Below are 17667 nucleotides of genomic sequence, written 5' to 3'. Positions count from 1 at the left end.
GGGGGGGGGGGGTATAGGGGAGACGTGGATGCGGGAAAGAAGGAGAATGGAGAAGAAGAAGATAAAAATGGAAAGGAAGAAGATTTCCTTATAATACAATAATATCATAATAAGCAAGTTCGGGTAAATTTATTTCGTCGAACCATCGAATTTTCACGCTGTCACGGATATCTTGTAATATTTTGCTGTAATGATACGCGATTCTCGGTTGTCCGTTTTGGCACACTCTGTTCACGAGAATGAAAGCCGTGTATACATGGGTAGGATGCGAGTATTCAGCGGATAGGTAGTGTGTAGGTAGATGCGTCGATGGAGGAGCAAAGGAAGGTAGAGGATTGGCGGAGATGCAGCTTAGAATTCCACGCATAGTCGAGGGGTCTCTGGTTGGTTGGTAAGTGGGACTAGCCGGGACTCATAGGCAGCGTGTCTCCTACGAGGCTCACAGTCTTATTCGGAACTCTGAAACGCGTCCAAGCGCGGTGTTCTCTTGCTTGTCCGAACAAGTTCCCTTCGCACGTTCGCACGTTCTTTCTCCCCCGAAATTCGGTGAAATTAATTCGAATAACGCATTCGATCATGCGTAAAAATTTCAGCAACGCCGTCGTTTGATTCTGTCTGGACTCTACCGAGGGATAGAGAGAGAGAGAGAGAGAGAGAGAGAGAGAGAGAGAGAGAGAGAGAGAGAGAAAGAAAGAGAGAGAGACTCATAGGATCGAAAGGGAGAAGTGACGAACGAGAGCGTGAATGGGCACAGAAAAGAGAGGCCGTGAGAAAGAGAGAGTGTGTCTATGAGAGTGTATTATGCGAGAAAGGGATACAGAAAAGTGGAGAACGAAGCAATAAAGAGAGAAAGAGTGAGAGAGAGAGAGAGAGAGAGAGAGAGACATAGAATGGCAACCGCACCAAGGAGAGACCAAATTCGCTTAACGAAAGCTAATTACTTACTTGCTTTTTATTTATTTTAATTATTAAATATTGATTGATTGATCGATTAATTAATTATTGTATTTATTGGCGCGGAAGACTGAGAGACGGTGGGATTCGCGGAAAGAGAGAGAGAGAGAGAAAGAAAGAGAGAGAGAGAAAGAGAGAGAGAGAGAGAGAGAAAAAGAGAGAGAGAGGGAGAGAGAAAGAGAGAGAGAGGGGGAGACACGTTGCGTCGAATCGAAGGAGAATCGATCGAGATCCACTCTTTCACCAGGATCCGGTATAACGTTTGTATCGCGGATATTTTCGAATATTTCTCAGGAAGAAAGATCGTGGCTGTTCTAACGCTGTTATAACGGATCAAGCTGCGAAGAATCGAAATCGTCAAGACTAGATCGAGGTTGGGCTGGGGGTCGGGGTCGAGGTCGAGACCCAGATCAACATCAAGATCTTGGTCGAAATCGAGGTCGTGCTTGGATGTGGAGGGTGAGTTCAGGGATATTTATTCTTGATATTCGATCGTTACCGTACCGTGATTACGCGTATTCCATTCGATTAGCCATTTTCTCGCTGTCAACGATCGCGAGATCGTAACGACAGAATGCGATCATCCGTTCGTTTGTTGGATTTTCGTGGACGGAAGAGAATGAAAGCAAGATGATCTCAATCGGAAAAGTACGCGTTTGACGGGTCGAAAGTAACCTTTTCGAAATGCAGCCCCGAATTCTCACCGATATTTCCCCTTTGTATTCCACGTGTAATTATCGTTAAAACATTTGATCAGGAAGAGAATGTGTGTGCGAGAGAGAGAGAGAGAGAGAGAGAGAGAGAGAGAGAGAGAGAGAGAGAGAGAGAGAGAGAGAGAGAGAGAGAGAGAGAGAGAGAGAGAGAGAGAGAGAGAGAGAGAGAGAGAGAGAGAGAGAGAGAGAGAGAGAGAGAGAGAGAGAGAGAGAGAGAGAGAGAGAGAGAGAGAGAGAGAGAGAGAGAGAGAGAGAGAGAGAGAGAGAGAGAGAGAGAGAGAGAGAGAGAGAGAGAGAGAGAGAGAGAGAGAGAGAGAGAGAGAGAGAGAGAGAGAGAGAGAGAGAGAGAGAGAGAGAGAGAGAGAGAGAGAGAGAGAGAGAGAGAGAGAGAGAGAGAGAGAGAGAGAGAGAGAGAGAGAGAGAGAGAGAGAGAGAGAGAGAGAGAGAGAGAGAGAGAGAGAGAGAGAGAGTGTGTGTGCGAGAGAGAGAGAGAGAGAGAGAGAGAGAGAGAGAGTTGCGCTGCTGGTGCAACTTGCCAGACATACGTATATACACGCACGTATATGTCAACAGACACGCTTCGTTGTATTTGGAAAAACGAACAATTTGGTTTGCGAGGAATTTGCGATTAATGATTTGGACAGGTCTGCGACGCGTATCGTTCGTCACGTGTGTCGTGTGTCGTGTGTGGCGAGTGGCGAATCGCGAGACAACAACCAACGAGATTATCCGTAATATCGTGAAAATAATAATTTTTTACTTTTATCGTACAGATACGACTTTGTTTAAACGTATCGTTAATTTGATCGTCAACCGAAGCTGGCTAATTAAAGGTAAATCGTATCTACGTGCAAGTGCTCTAACGCGAGTCCCATTAGATAAGATAGATTGGAAGGTAGCCGAGGTAATATCCGAGAAAAGCAGACGATCGAGCGATCGTATTTGACGTAGAGGATTTTTAAAACGTAGAGAAATAATGGAGACAGAGGCCAAGCTTTCCAACCGTTTAATTGAATTTAGGTCGCGGTGCGAGCCGTGGTAGTGTCTTGAAATTTACACAAGGAAAAATATCACCGTCTTAACGCGTTTAAAAGAAGTGGAAAATGGGAAATGAAAAATGAAAAATCATAAACAAACGAGGCAGCGAGGGTACGTCAGACGATCGGCACTGGTTGGCAATATCTAGAATTTGGTAAGAGATAGGGAGAGAAACTTTACTTTCTCTGCAAGTGCAACGATGCACCTTTTCTTTTGAATGCAATTGCATTTTTTTCTCTTTTATTTGTATCAACTCATTTCTCTACGTTTACGAAACACGTGACATTGATATATATATATATATATATATATATATATATATATATATATCGAACAGCTTTACCGACGATTTAAAGCGGTGGCTGGTTAAAATTGGATTTTTAAAAGCGATATAGCGACTTTTCGCGCGGAATGTTTCCACGAGTCGATGGGAATAACAATAACGCGTTGGATGGAAAGAGTACGTTTGTATTTTTCGAGCGCATCGTTACACTTGCAAAGAAAGCGAAGCAATAGGCAAACAGATACTACACGGTTACTATAGATACTTTCCTATCTCTCGGCGAATTGGCAATTGCGCGACGCACTCTCTATACGTGATATACCATATTATTATATACGTAATATGTTAAATAGTTAGGTTAGCCGCCTCGTTGAATTTTAGCGGTTGTTGCATGCCGCGGCCTTGAACACGCAATGAGAGATAACGGCTCGCGAGAAACGTAACAGACGCTAACCTGATTTCACCGCATCCGCGTGGTGAATCGTATCGAGCTATAATTACCCACCGCGACACCCCGTAGCCACGCGTTTTAGCTGCTAACGGCGATGCAACGTCTAACCGGATCGTCAACTTGATCTCATAAACGGACAAAGACCGATTCCCGTAAATAATAAATAACGCGTATTAACGTAACGTATTTATGCACGTATTTGCCGTACGTACGCTCACATATGCTGTTTGCCGCGTTTCGTCCCGCGTCGGAATCGCGAAGCTCGATCGAACGATTTTAAAGATAAAAAGTGCGGCGAAAAGATGAAAGCAGGAGAAAAATTTGCCTACCAGAGAAAAACAACGAAGAGGGAGGGAGAACACGCACACGTACGTATGTACGACATAAGAAAGCAAATGCGTAACGTTACGTTGCGTTTCCTCTGTATATTGCCTTGCCACCGATACACGTAAATCTGCCGAGGAAAATACCGATGTACGTAAATCTAGGAAGAAAAATACCGATATACGTAAATCTGCCGAGAAAAATACCGATACGCGTAAATCTACCGAGGAAGATACCGTTAAGGGAGCTTCAACTTTCTCTCCGTACGTTTGTCATCTTCCTTCTTCTTCTTACTTTTCTCACTTTCTTCCCTTCTTCTACGCTCTTTCCAACGTTTTGTTCTTTTCGCTTAAGGAAACGAACCGATGTTCTCACCGTATCGTGAAAGCTAGGCGAGAAGCGTGAGAAATGGGAATATCTGGCTTTTTAAAAATTTGCATCTCTGATTCGTGCGTTCGTTAACGCCCGTCGTAACGATGAAACGCCAACACCATAGGAAATAGAAGTGGCAAATTTCGCCGCTTGCCCATTAACTCGATCAGTATACGGTTATCGAGTAATTGGACGAGTGTACTTGTTAGAAAACAAAGTTAGGAAACAACTTGGCGAGAGAGATAAAGATAGATAAATAGATAGATGGATAGATAGATAGACAAATAGACAGAGAGAGAGAGAGAGAGAGACGACGCATCGCGTTCATTGCTAATCGCGATCTCTTTATTTTTAGGAGATAGCAGAAGAAAATCACGAAAGAGAATCGCTTTCTTTGATTTTTCTATCTATTCGATCGATATCGGAGACACCGAAACGAAATGAAGCCGATCCAAGGTGCGATATGGTTGCTTGCATTGGCGGTTGGATGTATAGCTTTACCGGCGCAATTGCAAGCAAATTCGAAGAATGCGGGCAAGACGAAGCAAAGCAAGACGACGTCGTTGCATTCGAGGGAGGGCGGATCTAACGATTCGGCAATTATGCCGAACGGTAGTAGGAACATCGATGAGAACAGCATCGACGTTAACAACGATACCAAGATTACCGGTAACAACGACGTGGACAGCGTTACTCTATCGAAACCCCTTCCTCTCGGAATTTCAGCTACTATCGAGAGCAACGCGGTGCTCGCATCGTCCTTACCGTCATCGCCATCAACCGCGTCCGTATCGACATCGACATCGACATCGACATCCGCTTGGACGGATCATCCTCTCGCGGCAATGACAGAGTCGTCCCCAACGAGCGGTTCTTCGTCGTCGCCAATTAGCAAAACAGAATTTAGTTCAGCAACGACGAGCAACCGCGGAACGACCATGACCACGAGAATCGCGTTAAATACCAGCGCTTCTAATACCAGTTTGAGCGTGTTTCCTACAGAAGCTTCTTCGAGAACCATCGCTACCAATCGAGATACGGCTACCTTGCTATCTTCCTCGAAAAAGTCCACCACGAACTCGAACGAATTCGTTACTACTCCTGCTACGGCTTGGTCGAAGGAGACGCGAGAATCACCCGGAAAAATTCGCCCTCAAATTAAGCTGACGACAAACTACACCAGTCTGACCGAGGTAAGTAAACGCCACTTTCTGACAAACTAACGAAGATAACGAGAGAGAAGCGGCACTTTGTTAGGAAAGACGCGTATTCGCGCGCAGCAACGCTGGAAAGCCTAAAACGACTTTGATTTTGCGATGGCTCTGACGCGGCAAATGGCTTGAAAATCGGTAGAGTATGGTAAAAATATCTCGATATCGCGGCACACGAGTTCCATGCTTCGTATTCGCAAGTAGAAAACCAGCAACCAGCTGTAAAATGTATATAGCGTTGCTCGTGTTATCCTCCAGTTTTATCGATCTGCACTGCGATCTGCACTTGGCGGTAAAGAGTGCGGTAAAAAGGTGATAGGCGTTAGAGAGGCGACGAAGGCGATACACGAGATATTTTGGCGAGATTAATCGAAGCAGCAAGGCCGAAAGAATCGATCGTGGTTCACAGAAACGTGAAAGAAAACGTTTCAAATCAGCCATATTACCTACTTGCTTGGTATAATTTTAAACGCAACAGATTGTGTTCGCGGAGCGTTCCACGTGCAAAGTATAACTGTTTAAGCTACGTATATACATAACTATGTTAGTACCGTAAGTACGCTGCTATAAAGCGGTTAGGTTGCACGGTTAAAGATGCGTTCCAGCTAAATCGTGCATACGCTCGGCTTGATAAAAATAAGCCGTGTTTCGTACGATCTCGATCTGGTATAACAACGCGATCGGCCGAACGATACGGGCACGATGGTATCTTGGTTTGCTAATACACCGGCTCACGCAGTCCGTATCGAGTAAAAAGTAGAATTTTCGTCGGACGTCAACGGACGATAGATGACAGTTGGATTACCGTATCGAGTCGTACAAAGCCTCGGTAAAAACGCGCTGTGTGACGGGCACACTGAAACAACGATACCACGTAGTAAAGGAGAACATGGGAAAATTATACTTTTCGCAATTTCGCCTGGTTGGGGTTAGGTTGGAAGATCGGAAACGTAAAAAAGGGGTCGTCTCGTGTTGAACTTTTCACGACTCGCTATTACCGAACGTTGGCAAGACTCGAGCGCAAATTTACCGCACGGTGCTTAACGCATTAACAAAGGCAGAGAGAGAGAGAGAGGTGCTATTTGTTGGAGAGAAACGATCGATAAATAGTAAAGTGGACGAGAAATTTCTTTCTTTTCCGCCTGTTTCCTTGTTCTTTCCGAGAATTACCAGGCTATTTTACAGCAATTTCCATGGTTTCGCTGCGTTTCTTCTTTCACTTTTTCGCTACTATCCTCTATCCCTTCTCGTCTCGATGCATCTTGATCGTCTTGATCGTCGATCAATCCGGTCATCCGGTAATTATTTTAATAGGCGTCGCTTCACTCGGCAAACGATTACCTATGAAACTCGTTTACATCCCACGAATTACAGTTACCGATAGATATCCGACACGATGGAAAGGTCGGATCGGATGCAAAACGGTTCTGTCTGTCACGTTGCATCGTAAGAGTTGCGTTTTACCTAGGCGACTGACGATTACTCGTGCCAGCTAAGTTTTGCTTTGTAAATAAGAAGGAGATGGAAGAGGAAAGTGCAACCGACGCGAAATTCCGGATGCCAAGGGTACCAACGACTGTCTACTTGCCAGTTTGTTGTATGTTCGCACGTGGATACACGTGCGTGCGTGTAGTCGATAAGAAGGGCTCGGTTTGTTAACGCAAACGTCATCGAAGCGCTAGAGGTAACACGCTAAAGTCGTGTAGTACGGAGCAAGTAACAACATCCATCGTAAATGCAACAACAATTTCCGTTTCCGCGTAGCGAAGTAGTAAATGTTGAATCGTTTGAAACGTGCTTCTCCTTCTCCTTAATTTCTTTCGCGTTTTTCCTTTCATCTTTCTTTTCTAAATGGTAACGTATCGAAGAAAGAGGAACGAGTTGCGAGAGCGGACAATCCATTCTGCTTTTAATCGGCAAGCTCGGTCGTCTTTCGTTCCGATTGTCCGAACATTTGGCAATTGTTCAAAATTCGTTGCGCGTAATGGTAATAAAAGAATCGACGGGAAGAAAGATAACTGAGATATATAGGATAAATCAGCGGCAAACGTAAACGATCGATGCGAGAGGGCGAATAAAACATGAAAAATAAAAGAAAAGGAAACGTAGGCGAGGGTTCGGAATCGGTTCGAGTCGCTCGTGGCTTAAGCATTACGTAGAACGTAGAACGTATAATACGTAGAACGTAGGAAGAAGAAGGAGATTTTGATCGTAGTATTGTAACACAGGTATAGTTCCATAGGTTCCAAGTCTACCAGTCTACCGTGTTTCGATTTGTTCGACTCGAATATTCGCTGAATCGAGCACTGTTGAAGTTTTTTTACTAAATTGTCACGCGAATCGTATTGCTCGCTTTAGCGTTTGAAAAGGAGGGCGAGTGTTCATGACCGTGACGCGCTAGTGGATCGGCCGATGTTAATATCGGTAGTGGAACGTGACGGTAGCAAAAGAAGCAGAAAACATTGAAAAGGAAAAGAGCAAGAAGAGGTTAGATAAATGCGGAGAATCGAATGGCGTTACTACACTGGTCGTTGAATGTTACGCGTTACGTTCGCGCGATCTTGTGCCCGAGCGGATACTTACGTAGGAGCGGACCGTTTCTATCGATCTGGCTGTAATCGTCGAACGAGAACGATCGCGATACGATAGCGGTGGGATCGAACGAACGAACGATTAAACTTTGACGATATGGGAAATAAAACGGACTTGTCACGGTGACGAGAAACCGATCCGATTCGATGGAATCTAGGGTAGACCAACGGAAACTTTGATCAACGGAATTACGATTAGCACGTCGATCACGAAAGTATACCGTGCCAGCGACTGTAGCACAGGGAAAATGTCAACTATCGATCGTACGACCGATTAGCGGACAGGGCACCACCCCGGCTAATCGAACGTAACGATGAAAATACGATTACGGTTTTCGTTTAGCATGTGCACTCTGAACACGGCTAGAGCGGAACTTTGTAAGGAAAGAAAAGGAAAGAGCGACGATAGCTGTCGTTGAATTCACAGCTGTGGCTGTTTATTCGTAACGTAAAACCAATTGTTCGAAGCGCGTTGAAGAGATTCTTCGAAGTTGGCAAATAGAAAATCGACGTTGAAATTGGCACGGGCACTGACTCTGACTCGGTGTTCCTGCAGTTGTATAGGTAGCTGTAGTAATATTATCGCGTTACTCCTAATGGAACCGGCAAGTTTGTGGTTCACGAGAACCACCAAGAATCACGATCGTGGATTCACGACTCGGCAAAATTAGATTTCGTTTCTTTCGTTTTCTTATTTAACCGCCGCGTTCCACGCTCTTAGCGCGGTCGCGTCCTTTCCTTCTCTTTTCTTCTCCTCTTTTACCCCTTTTACACGTCTGCGCGATTGTTACACGCTAAACACGCGATTAACGCTAGGTATTTGCAAAGTTGAAAGTACTCGAACGACGAGTGTTAGCACGCGACGTATGCATAGAGTAGGGCGTAGCGACTCGAGGAGTAAGCGAAAGAAGGCACGAACGAAAGAAGCGGAAATAAAAGCGCTGGTTATTTGATCGATTTGCAGACAGGAGTACGACTACCGGAGGGTGCGAGCGCAGCTCTCGCAAAACCAACCAAGTATCATTACTATCCGCATAATCAGCACATCTACTTGTTACCAGAATGCGCTGTTCAGCAGGTTTGCAACGCAGTTTACGTTAGACTCAACTTTACCCAGCCTCTGTGCGCTTGTCCAGGAAGATACCGCGACCCTTGCAGCGCCTCTCTCGACAGCGACGATCTCCACACTACGGAGCTGGTCACCGACCCTCGAACCAAGGTTAGTCGCCTCGCCTTCTATCCGCTTTACCAGTCCTTTATTCCCGTGCCTGCTACGCGTACCTTCTCTCCAGTCAGATGCTTCTTCTTCTCGTTACGCTTCTCGTTACGCTTCTCGTTACGCTTCTCGTTAACGCTTCTCGTTCCGCTTAACGTAACGTAACGCGACGTAACGGAACGGAGGAAATCGATTCGATATTTCGAATCGTATTGTTCGCGTTCGCAAACCTATCGTATTTTCTAAGCGCGTTATACCTACTTGTCGTCGTAATATAGGCAAAAATACGAAAAGTAACCGATTTACCGCCGACGATTGAGTAAAATAAATAGTATAATAATAGCGTAATAGTAAAAATGCGACAGCATAGGATCGTTATATCGATCGTAAGACGAGAAAACCTCGCCTAGGTGTTTCGGTGCGAAAGCAACTGACAATCTCCCATTATTTGCCTTTCTTCGATAAATCAACATTGCGCGTACAAATACTTTCTCGCTTTGTTATCGGTTAACAGTATCTCATCGATTCATATAGGACGTTAAAAATTCAAAGATCTAAAGAGTATGGTACGCGTGGTCCGTTACATTGGCTGGAAGCAAATTGTACGCGATCGTAAGCAAACGACGAAAGTATCGGCGATACGAGAGAAAACGCGATCGCAGATCGACGCGACGGCAAAAGCTTGCCGGGCCAGAGAACACGGTGAGAATGCAAGAAACGACGATCGTTCGCTTTCAGCCACCGTAATAACGATTTTTCTATTTGAGAGGAAATTATTCGACGACACCAAGCAACTAATAAACGATGGCAAATATATAGAAATATTCGTAGTGAACGCGTGCATACTTGTACGTATAGACGTAACGTGGAAAGGGATAAACGTGGATGGCACGCTGATCTAAAGTTAACCGATTTTTAGGCCCTAACGTTGGTGAAAACGTGCGAACCAGTGGCGGAAATGCGCGAATGTAGAATACCGAGGGACTGGTCTCTTCTCGCGCTACAAAACGTGCGAACGGGAAAGTCTCATTACCTCGTGATATGTCGTTGTCCCGATGCCAACATATTGGGTACGTACGTAAATGCGAAAAGCGGCATAATCGTGTTAGAAACGCAACTGTTCGAGTTCGACTGTCTATACGTCTTATACGCTTCCTATGGATCGTTAATTACGTCGTATGTTGTAGAGGGTCCTATGAGTCACGATCAACCAACATACGCCAGTGTACCAGGGATTCGGGTTTACGGTATGATGTGCGTGCAAGGAAATCGGAAAGGTCGACAACTGCGGTATACTCGCGCTCTTTCAGGTATTTGCTCTATCAAAATCTCCATAGATGATCTCCATAGATCTCCATAGAATATTGAAAATATCTGGCTGGCTCCAATCATCCACGATTAACACGATTTTTGTCTGACTGTTTATTCCTTGCAGATCGTCACCAACGAGAAATGACCCAAGATTCTCACAATGACAGAGAAAACACGAACGAACGATTAAACTTTCCATGGTACAAGGTACAACAACTTATGGATATAGCTGTTTGGGACTAGATTCGTTGATCGAACAAACAACTTTCGACGATACGATCAGTGACACTATGCTTAGCGGCGTATCCTTCTATTTATTCGTTATAAGCGTCTCTCTCTTTCTCTCTCTCTCTCTCTCTCTCTCTGCTTCGCTTCGCCCTCAATTTATTTATCGATTCGTCCGTTTCTTACGTTTATTTATATATATCATACGTATCTAGATGTATATGTATATCTATCCCTACCGAGGCACGTTTATAACATCGAGTCCGACACTTTGAAACAACGACAACGCGTGTAATTGTATTCTTTCGTAGATTTGTCTGTTATAATTTGGACTACACGACGTGATTCTACATAACGATCGAACGTGATCAGCGTAAAATATTTCATTCCTAGTATCGTCGTCGCTCAACGTGTCACTCTCTTTCCTTAAATCCTTAAACGAATTCGATCGTTTACTTACATTACTACCTTCTTTATTCCGTCATTTATTATAACGTCAAACGTATCGTACGACGAGCAGAAAATTATAGGTGGTTGTCCGTTTATCCGATTAGAATAACGAATTAATCGTACGAATACTATCGTCTCCATCTATGGCGAATCTGCGGTAAAATTAATGAAAAAGGCAACTACAAGTATTTTACTAGCTGTCAAAATTCTTGCGCTCGCAGAATCATTGTATCGTTAATATGTTACGCAATTCTGTAAGATAGACTCGCGAATACAAGTATCGATTACAGATTACGCGGTATCAAAAATATCGTAACAACGTTGCGAACGAACCTCATCGCCGTCTCTCTTTCTAAATCCTACGAGAAGAAGCGCATCGTGTTAAATTAAAAAATATTATGTCCTACTATACAGATTGCGATCGCGCGAATCGTACTTTGGTGAATTCGCGTTGAGAAAGAAGTCGTGAAAGAGATCGTGCCGAATTAATTATTTCGTTTGAAATCATACAGAAACCAGAAACATACAAGCCAGATTTTTTGATAGTAAAATATTCTGTTATTCGTTTTTTACCTAATCCCTTGCACGTGTGTATGTGTGTGTGTCATTCAACGTGTAATCTGTTTGGGTGTTTTTTTAAAAAAATTCTTGTCTCTTTGAAGAAAGACTTTGAAGTGTCGACACCTCGTTAAACCATCCTGACATTTTGCAACCACCGTATAAACGACCGTATACCCGAAAAGTTGAGAAGAGTCGTTGCGACGGACGGTCGAAACGAAAGTATTTTAAGCGACGATACGAAAATTCGACGATATATCCGAATCAACGTAATTACGACACTCGTCTTTCCATTTCATCCAGCCTACTTCATCCACCCACTTATCGTTAAATGAAAACGAAATCAAACTTACCCAGTACGTCCGAATTGACTAGGACGCTGCAGCTATACATCGGAGTAACTAATCGAGGGTGTCTCGAATTAAACGCACGACGGCAAGCTTCTTTGCATGCTGACATCAAATGACCGCCATCCATGTGTCCTTGATTCTGGCTGCCATTTTCGCTAATAACACAGGTTTTTATTTTTCAAACGATATTCGATTTTATTAGCTGATTAGAGACGTTGAAACGTAACTACGCAAGGAAAATGCAAGCGTGAAAGGCGAGAAAAGAACGGCGCGAGGAAAGAGACGATGATGCTTGTGAAATTGAAGCGTTAATTTCGTTTAGTTCGTTCATTCGGGTAATACGTCGGGTTTAATACGCAATATCAAGCTTTATGAAGCGATATACCTTTGTGAATCTTGATTATTAATTTCCCACTTTTTCACGACGAAACAGACACCCATCATAGGCTCTTCGCAGAGAGGTCCGGCGAGCGTTGCTAGTTGGAAACCATTGACCATGCTGCTCTCGTAACTAAACATGGTAGATAATATTAACGATAATAATATTAATTATATTTATTTGAATAGAGTTTATAGTTAACGTCCAAGTATTTTGTCGATCAACGAAAGAAAAGAAGGAAGGGCGGACGGTTACCAGTGTACTAGTTTTCGTCGTATCGATGATTACTTACGGAGCACGTGGATCCATAGACTTTGAATGGCTTTCCCAAAATTTCCTCTGCTTATAATCGGTTTCGTTCAACAAGATATTAGGTCCGCAGTTTCGTGGCCCGAACGACCATATTTTGTCTAACGCGTCTTCTTCCCCCGCTTCTCGAAACGCACCGGCCAACTCGCTTCTCAACGATTCTAACGCGCGTTGCTTCCTCTCCGACATCGTGCCTAACGATTCCATTTCACGATCGTTCGTAATCTTTTCCGTCTCTTTCTCCTCCTTTTCTGCACGCGATCTACCATAATGGTGATAGAACGCCTTTATTAAATCGGCGTTCTTTTCCAAAATCTTGGTCACTTTATCGGGTAAAGGTCTCGCATCGATTTCAAAGTAACACTGTCGATTCGCCGTCCAAGAAGCGAGACTAACGTCTTCGGCTTTCTTCTCGATCGCTTCGTTCACCATATCGACCTTCGGTGGAGGCACGACCGTTTCTCTAAACGGTACGATAGGCTCCGACACGTTTACATCGACTTTCGCGTAACATAACTTTAAATCTTCCAAACATCTCTCCAAATGCACTTCTCCGGCGGTGCTTAATACGATTTCCCCAGTCTCTTGAATGTGAACGACGGCACAGGCATCCGCCTGATTAAGCAATTTTAACCCATTGATCAACGGTTGCAAATCGTTCGGATGTTTCGGCTCCAGAGCCACTCGCATTATCGGTACACCGAGCGAAGTCAACTCTGAGAAAGATGGACAAGCGATAGTGGTGGAAAGCGTTGCCGTTTTTAATACGTAATCCTCCAAATCGCCGATTCCAAATACGTTACCAGCAAATACTTTGTTCGTCGGTTCCAATTCTCTACCCATTAGAAGGTACAGTTTTCGTATGGTAACTCTTGTCACGTGTTTTCCGAGCTTCGAGCTTTTCGACACGAGCTTTTCGTCCTCGTCTATCGGTACTAACTCGCCTGCTCCTCTCCTTTGTCCTTTCAATATTTCGCGCGGATCGTGTTTCGGTCCTAGAACATACACGACACTTCCTTCTTCCAGACATCCGGAATATATTCGCGCGAACGCTATTAACGTAGTTTCCGAATGTTCATCTTCTCCGTGGATTTCTTCGGAAATCGAAACGGCGCTTTCCGATCCTCCGCTCCCGTCACTCGGATCAAACTTGCCGATATTCGCGTCCCGTTGCCACTCTCCGACTTCCTCCGTCGATCGTTGCTCCTTCGTCATTTTCTCCGCGTGCTTCGTTCGTGCCATTTCCCTTCGATCAGCCAACTCTTCGGACGTCAACGGTTTTGGTTTATTCTCCGGCAACATCTTCTTCTCTAGCGGAAACATTTTCGAAATGAATACAACGACAGGTGAACGAGGGGAAGGATCGCAGGCTAGAAACGTTTCCTTCAATCGTTGCGTCTCCTCTGGCAACGTAGAGAAATCAAAGTTTCCGCTGAGTAAACGTTCTACCTTTTCCGAAGTTAAATTATCTGGTGCTGGAATTTTGTCGCATACGGCGTCGAGACACGCACGAGCCAGAGGTAGCCATTGAGAACAGACTGCCTGTAATTGAGCCTTGGCATCCGTGTGCCTCAAATCCCTGTTTGTCAATGTTATACCCAATCTTTCGGCCATCCACGCTACCTTGTCTTTATCCTTGCGAACGGTTATCGTTTCATACAGAGCCCAAAGGTTATCCAATATAAGTTGAACGAACAGAGGTTTCTTCGCTTTCTCTTGAGCTCCTCTCATTATTCTCTTGGTCTTGGTGTTTACGTAATAATCTCCCCAAAGCGTCTTTGATAGAACTTTCTCGCTAAAGCCTAATTTCGCCGAAAATATATTGGCAAATTCTTTAACACCGAATCCCCAGCCATCCGTAGCGCTGCAAAACAAGACGTTACCTTGCTCCGGAGAGAAATATAACGTAGAGTCGTCTATCTCTTCTAGTACGGACTGCCAATCCGCTATACTCCTTTCAGAGATGCTCTCCACCGTTTCCTTTTTCAACTCCTCCTTTTCTTCCCGCTCCATTATGTCACTGGCAAACAGCTCTCCCATTACAGCATTCACCTGTTCTAAAACCTGCGTTAAATGCACGTAAGCATCCAACGGTGACAATTTCATTTCTGTAATTAATCTGTCTATTTTGTTCAATAATAAAATTGGCTTTAAACCTTCCGCGTAAGAGGTAGACAAGGCGCTCCGTGTCTGCGGGCACACGCCTTCTACCACGTCGACCACGATAATAGCACCGTCGCATAGTCTCACAGCTGTGGACACTTCGGAAGCAAAGTCCACGTGTCCAGGAGAATCGATCAAATTGATAGCACATTCTTGATGATTATACTTGTGATAAAGAGCGATGCAGCTTGATTTCATCGTAATTCCTCGAAGTTGCTCGTCGGGACGGCTGTCCAAATAGCGTAATTTACCCGCGAGCTTATTAGAGATGATTCCATTGCTAGCAACCAGAGAGTCTGCCAAAGTGGTTTTACCATGATCTACGTGAGCTAATATACAGATGTTTCGTATATTAGCTGGTTCCCTTTGAATCTCCGTTAATTTTTCTGCGCTAATAAACCGCATTATGCGATTAATTGCGATTCTATGATTATCATTAATTTACAAGCAAATGTAAACGATACGAACGTTCAAAGTATCGATGAACGTGCATGTATAAAATACAACGTGGATAATAAGTCAAAGTCTTGAAGGTCGTGTGAAACGACGTATGTAAGTACAAGAGAAAGAAATTTCGACGTACGATATATTTTCCTATGTACGATGCGCTTACGGATATAAATATAAATATAAATATATATATATATATACATATGCATATACACACACACAGATATACATATACATATACATATACATATATATGTATACTTATATACACACCATAAAAACGATGGTAAACACTATTTCACTTTATTTTCTTTCCACAATACATAGCGTCCGTTAAACAGAATGACGTATCGTAGCTTTGTTGAACGTCGTCGTGTTCCACAACATGCCACTCGTTTCGGTTGCTTGATCGGCCGCAACACGAGTAGTTTATTGGCCAACGATCGACCGTTGTAAGTATCTGTCTTTTTATTAATCCCTCCAGACATATATTCGAGAAAGGAAAAATGGTTTTCACACTTTTCCTCGCGTTCATAGGTTAGGATCATTAATGAAGTATATCGTCTTGTGTCTTGATCAATTACTTTCTACGATTTTCCGCCACCCTTTGCAAAAGACTAAATCTTCTGCATCAATGCATTGCTTGTTTTGGCCAGCAAACAGATTCGGCTAGTGAAAAACGTATCGAAATGTTAGTGTACACCAAGAATCACGTATCTGAACGTAACACGCAACGTCAGATAAATATTCCAATTACTTTGAACGCACGCAATTATTTTTATTAACGAATAATGAAGATCGCTTGCAGACAATCGTAATTGACCAATACTATTGGCAAAAATCGATCAAAGGCGTTAAAATATCACGGAAGAAAATTTCGGTTATAAATCGTCTGTTACTTGTTATATAACAAATGCACACGCGCACATGGAATACGGCTTTGCGCCATCTCTGATCCTCCTTCTCGACTACCTACTGTGGCGATCGACGCGACGTTATAAATTACAGCGGGCGCAATAAAATCTATGAATCATACGGTCAGAATCACAGTACAAACTGGAGATATGCTATATACAGACAGAAAGGCTCGTATAATTTCAAGTCGGTGGTCGATATATTTGGTCAAGTAGTCGTGTCAACGTATACAACGTCAGAGAGGAAACGAGAGTGCTCCTCAGTCTTATGGATCTGGCTGTTCCTGGATTAGTGGACTGCGACCATGCGGCCAAATGCAACAGTTTAGTCTACGTTAGCGTATACAAGAACCTATAAAGTTAGGGATCTGCCCTGTTTGGTTGCACCCTAGCATAGACAAGAACCTATTGATTTCCACGCTACCAGAACTTATTCACTTGTACGATTTTACGGAAAAGTTCATATCTACTTTTCTATTCGTGATAGACGAATATAAGAATGACAAAACCGCGCAATAATGAAACTAATCGTAAGTTGCCTAAGAAAGAGAAATTAATCGTTTATTATATTTTTAAACGATGACGCGTATAAAGCAGGGTTAGAAGTAGTAGAAATTGCTTTCTGCTATTACAAAATAGATATTGTATAACTTATACATCGACAAATAGCAAACTAAACTATTTCTAACCCTGCTTTATACGTGTCATCGTTCAAAAATATAATAAACGATTAATTTCTTTTTCTTAGATAACTTACAATTAGTTTCATTATTGCACGATTTTGTCGTTTTTATACTCGCTTATCTCGACTTATATAGAAAAGTAGATGAACTAGTATGAAATTTTTGTAGCGTGGAATTCAATAGGTTCTTGTCTATGCCAGGATGCAACCAGACAGGGCAGATTCCTAACTTTATAGGTTCTTGTATATGATAACGTGGATTAAATTCAGCACTTGGCTGCACGGTGCAGCACCTGTACTGTGAAAAAGCTAGAACTGCGAGCGTTGGCACTCTCATTTCCTCTCTGGTCACGTACCCCGATCTTACCCAATGATATTATAGTATTACATGCAACGCGATATCCCATAAGATGACAAGTCCATTTTTATTACTTCCAACGATCGAGTCGAACATAATTCTTATATTCGCCGTAGCAGTTTTGTACAAGAGAAAGTAAGAAATGATTTCTGATTTCTTCCGAAGTGGATATTTCAGAATGCGAGACAGGAAATTTCACGTGATGTTGGATCTACTCTGCATTTAGTCAATGGTTAAAACAAGCGCATTGAATGCGTATTGCGTGGAACGAATCATCAACGAATAGGTACAAAATCTTTTAAAATATCGTTTCTTATATTTTTCCGATTTTTTAAAACGATAATAATAGTATTTTAGTATATAAT

The 17667-nt window shown here is 43.2% G+C and overlaps 2 protein-coding genes across 6 annotated transcripts in view; one reads left to right on the top strand and one right to left on the bottom strand.

The window, feature by feature from the left end:
- Positions 1 to 11052, top strand: part of LOC100745101 (mucin-5AC) — a 12345-nt gene extending 1293 nt beyond the window's left edge. Inside the window, exons 1-6 of one of the 2 annotated variants that reach the window (XM_012388711.3) lie at positions 306 to 1413; positions 4491 to 5328; positions 8902 to 9156; positions 10073 to 10223; positions 10341 to 10463; positions 10589 to 11052. In XM_012388711.3, the coding sequence (XP_012244134.1) occupies positions 4576 to 5328; positions 8902 to 9156; positions 10073 to 10223; positions 10341 to 10463; positions 10589 to 10707 (1401 nt within the window). In that variant the 5' untranslated portion in view covers positions 306 to 1413; positions 4491 to 4575 and the 3' untranslated portion in view covers positions 10708 to 11052. Of the gene's footprint in view, positions 1 to 305; positions 1414 to 4490; positions 5329 to 8901; positions 9157 to 10072; positions 10224 to 10340; positions 10464 to 10588 lie in introns of those variants that run through there. The other variant, XM_033322207.1, reaches the window with a different exon arrangement.
- The window catches only part of LOC100744736 (elongation factor-like GTPase 1), a 30194-nt gene extending 13795 nt beyond the window's left edge, over positions 1 to 16399 (bottom strand). The window contains exons 1-4 of one of the 4 annotated variants that reach the window (XM_033322193.1): positions 15622 to 16399; positions 12719 to 15289; positions 12433 to 12558; positions 12051 to 12202 (exon numbers count right to left, since the gene is read on the bottom strand). In XM_033322193.1, the coding sequence (XP_033178084.1) occupies positions 12051 to 12202; positions 12433 to 12558; positions 12719 to 15096 (2656 nt within the window). In that variant the 5' untranslated portion in view covers positions 15097 to 15289; positions 15622 to 16399. Of the gene's footprint in view, positions 1 to 12050; positions 12203 to 12432; positions 12559 to 12718; positions 15519 to 15621 lie in introns of those variants that run through there. The other 3 variants (XM_012388705.3, XM_003491541.4, XM_033322194.1) reach the window with 3 other exon arrangements.
- Between the last annotated feature and the right edge of the window lie 1268 nt (positions 16400 to 17667).

Source organism: Bombus impatiens, unplaced genomic scaffold (assembly GCF_000188095.3).
Source record: "Bombus impatiens unplaced genomic scaffold, BIMP_2.2 scf_0581, whole genome shotgun sequence".
In the NCBI taxonomy this organism is placed as follows: Eukaryota; Metazoa; Arthropoda; class Insecta; order Hymenoptera; family Apidae; genus Bombus; species Bombus impatiens.
The sequence above is the reverse complement of the archived record's forward strand: the minus strand, read 5'-3'. Positions and strand labels throughout refer to the sequence as shown.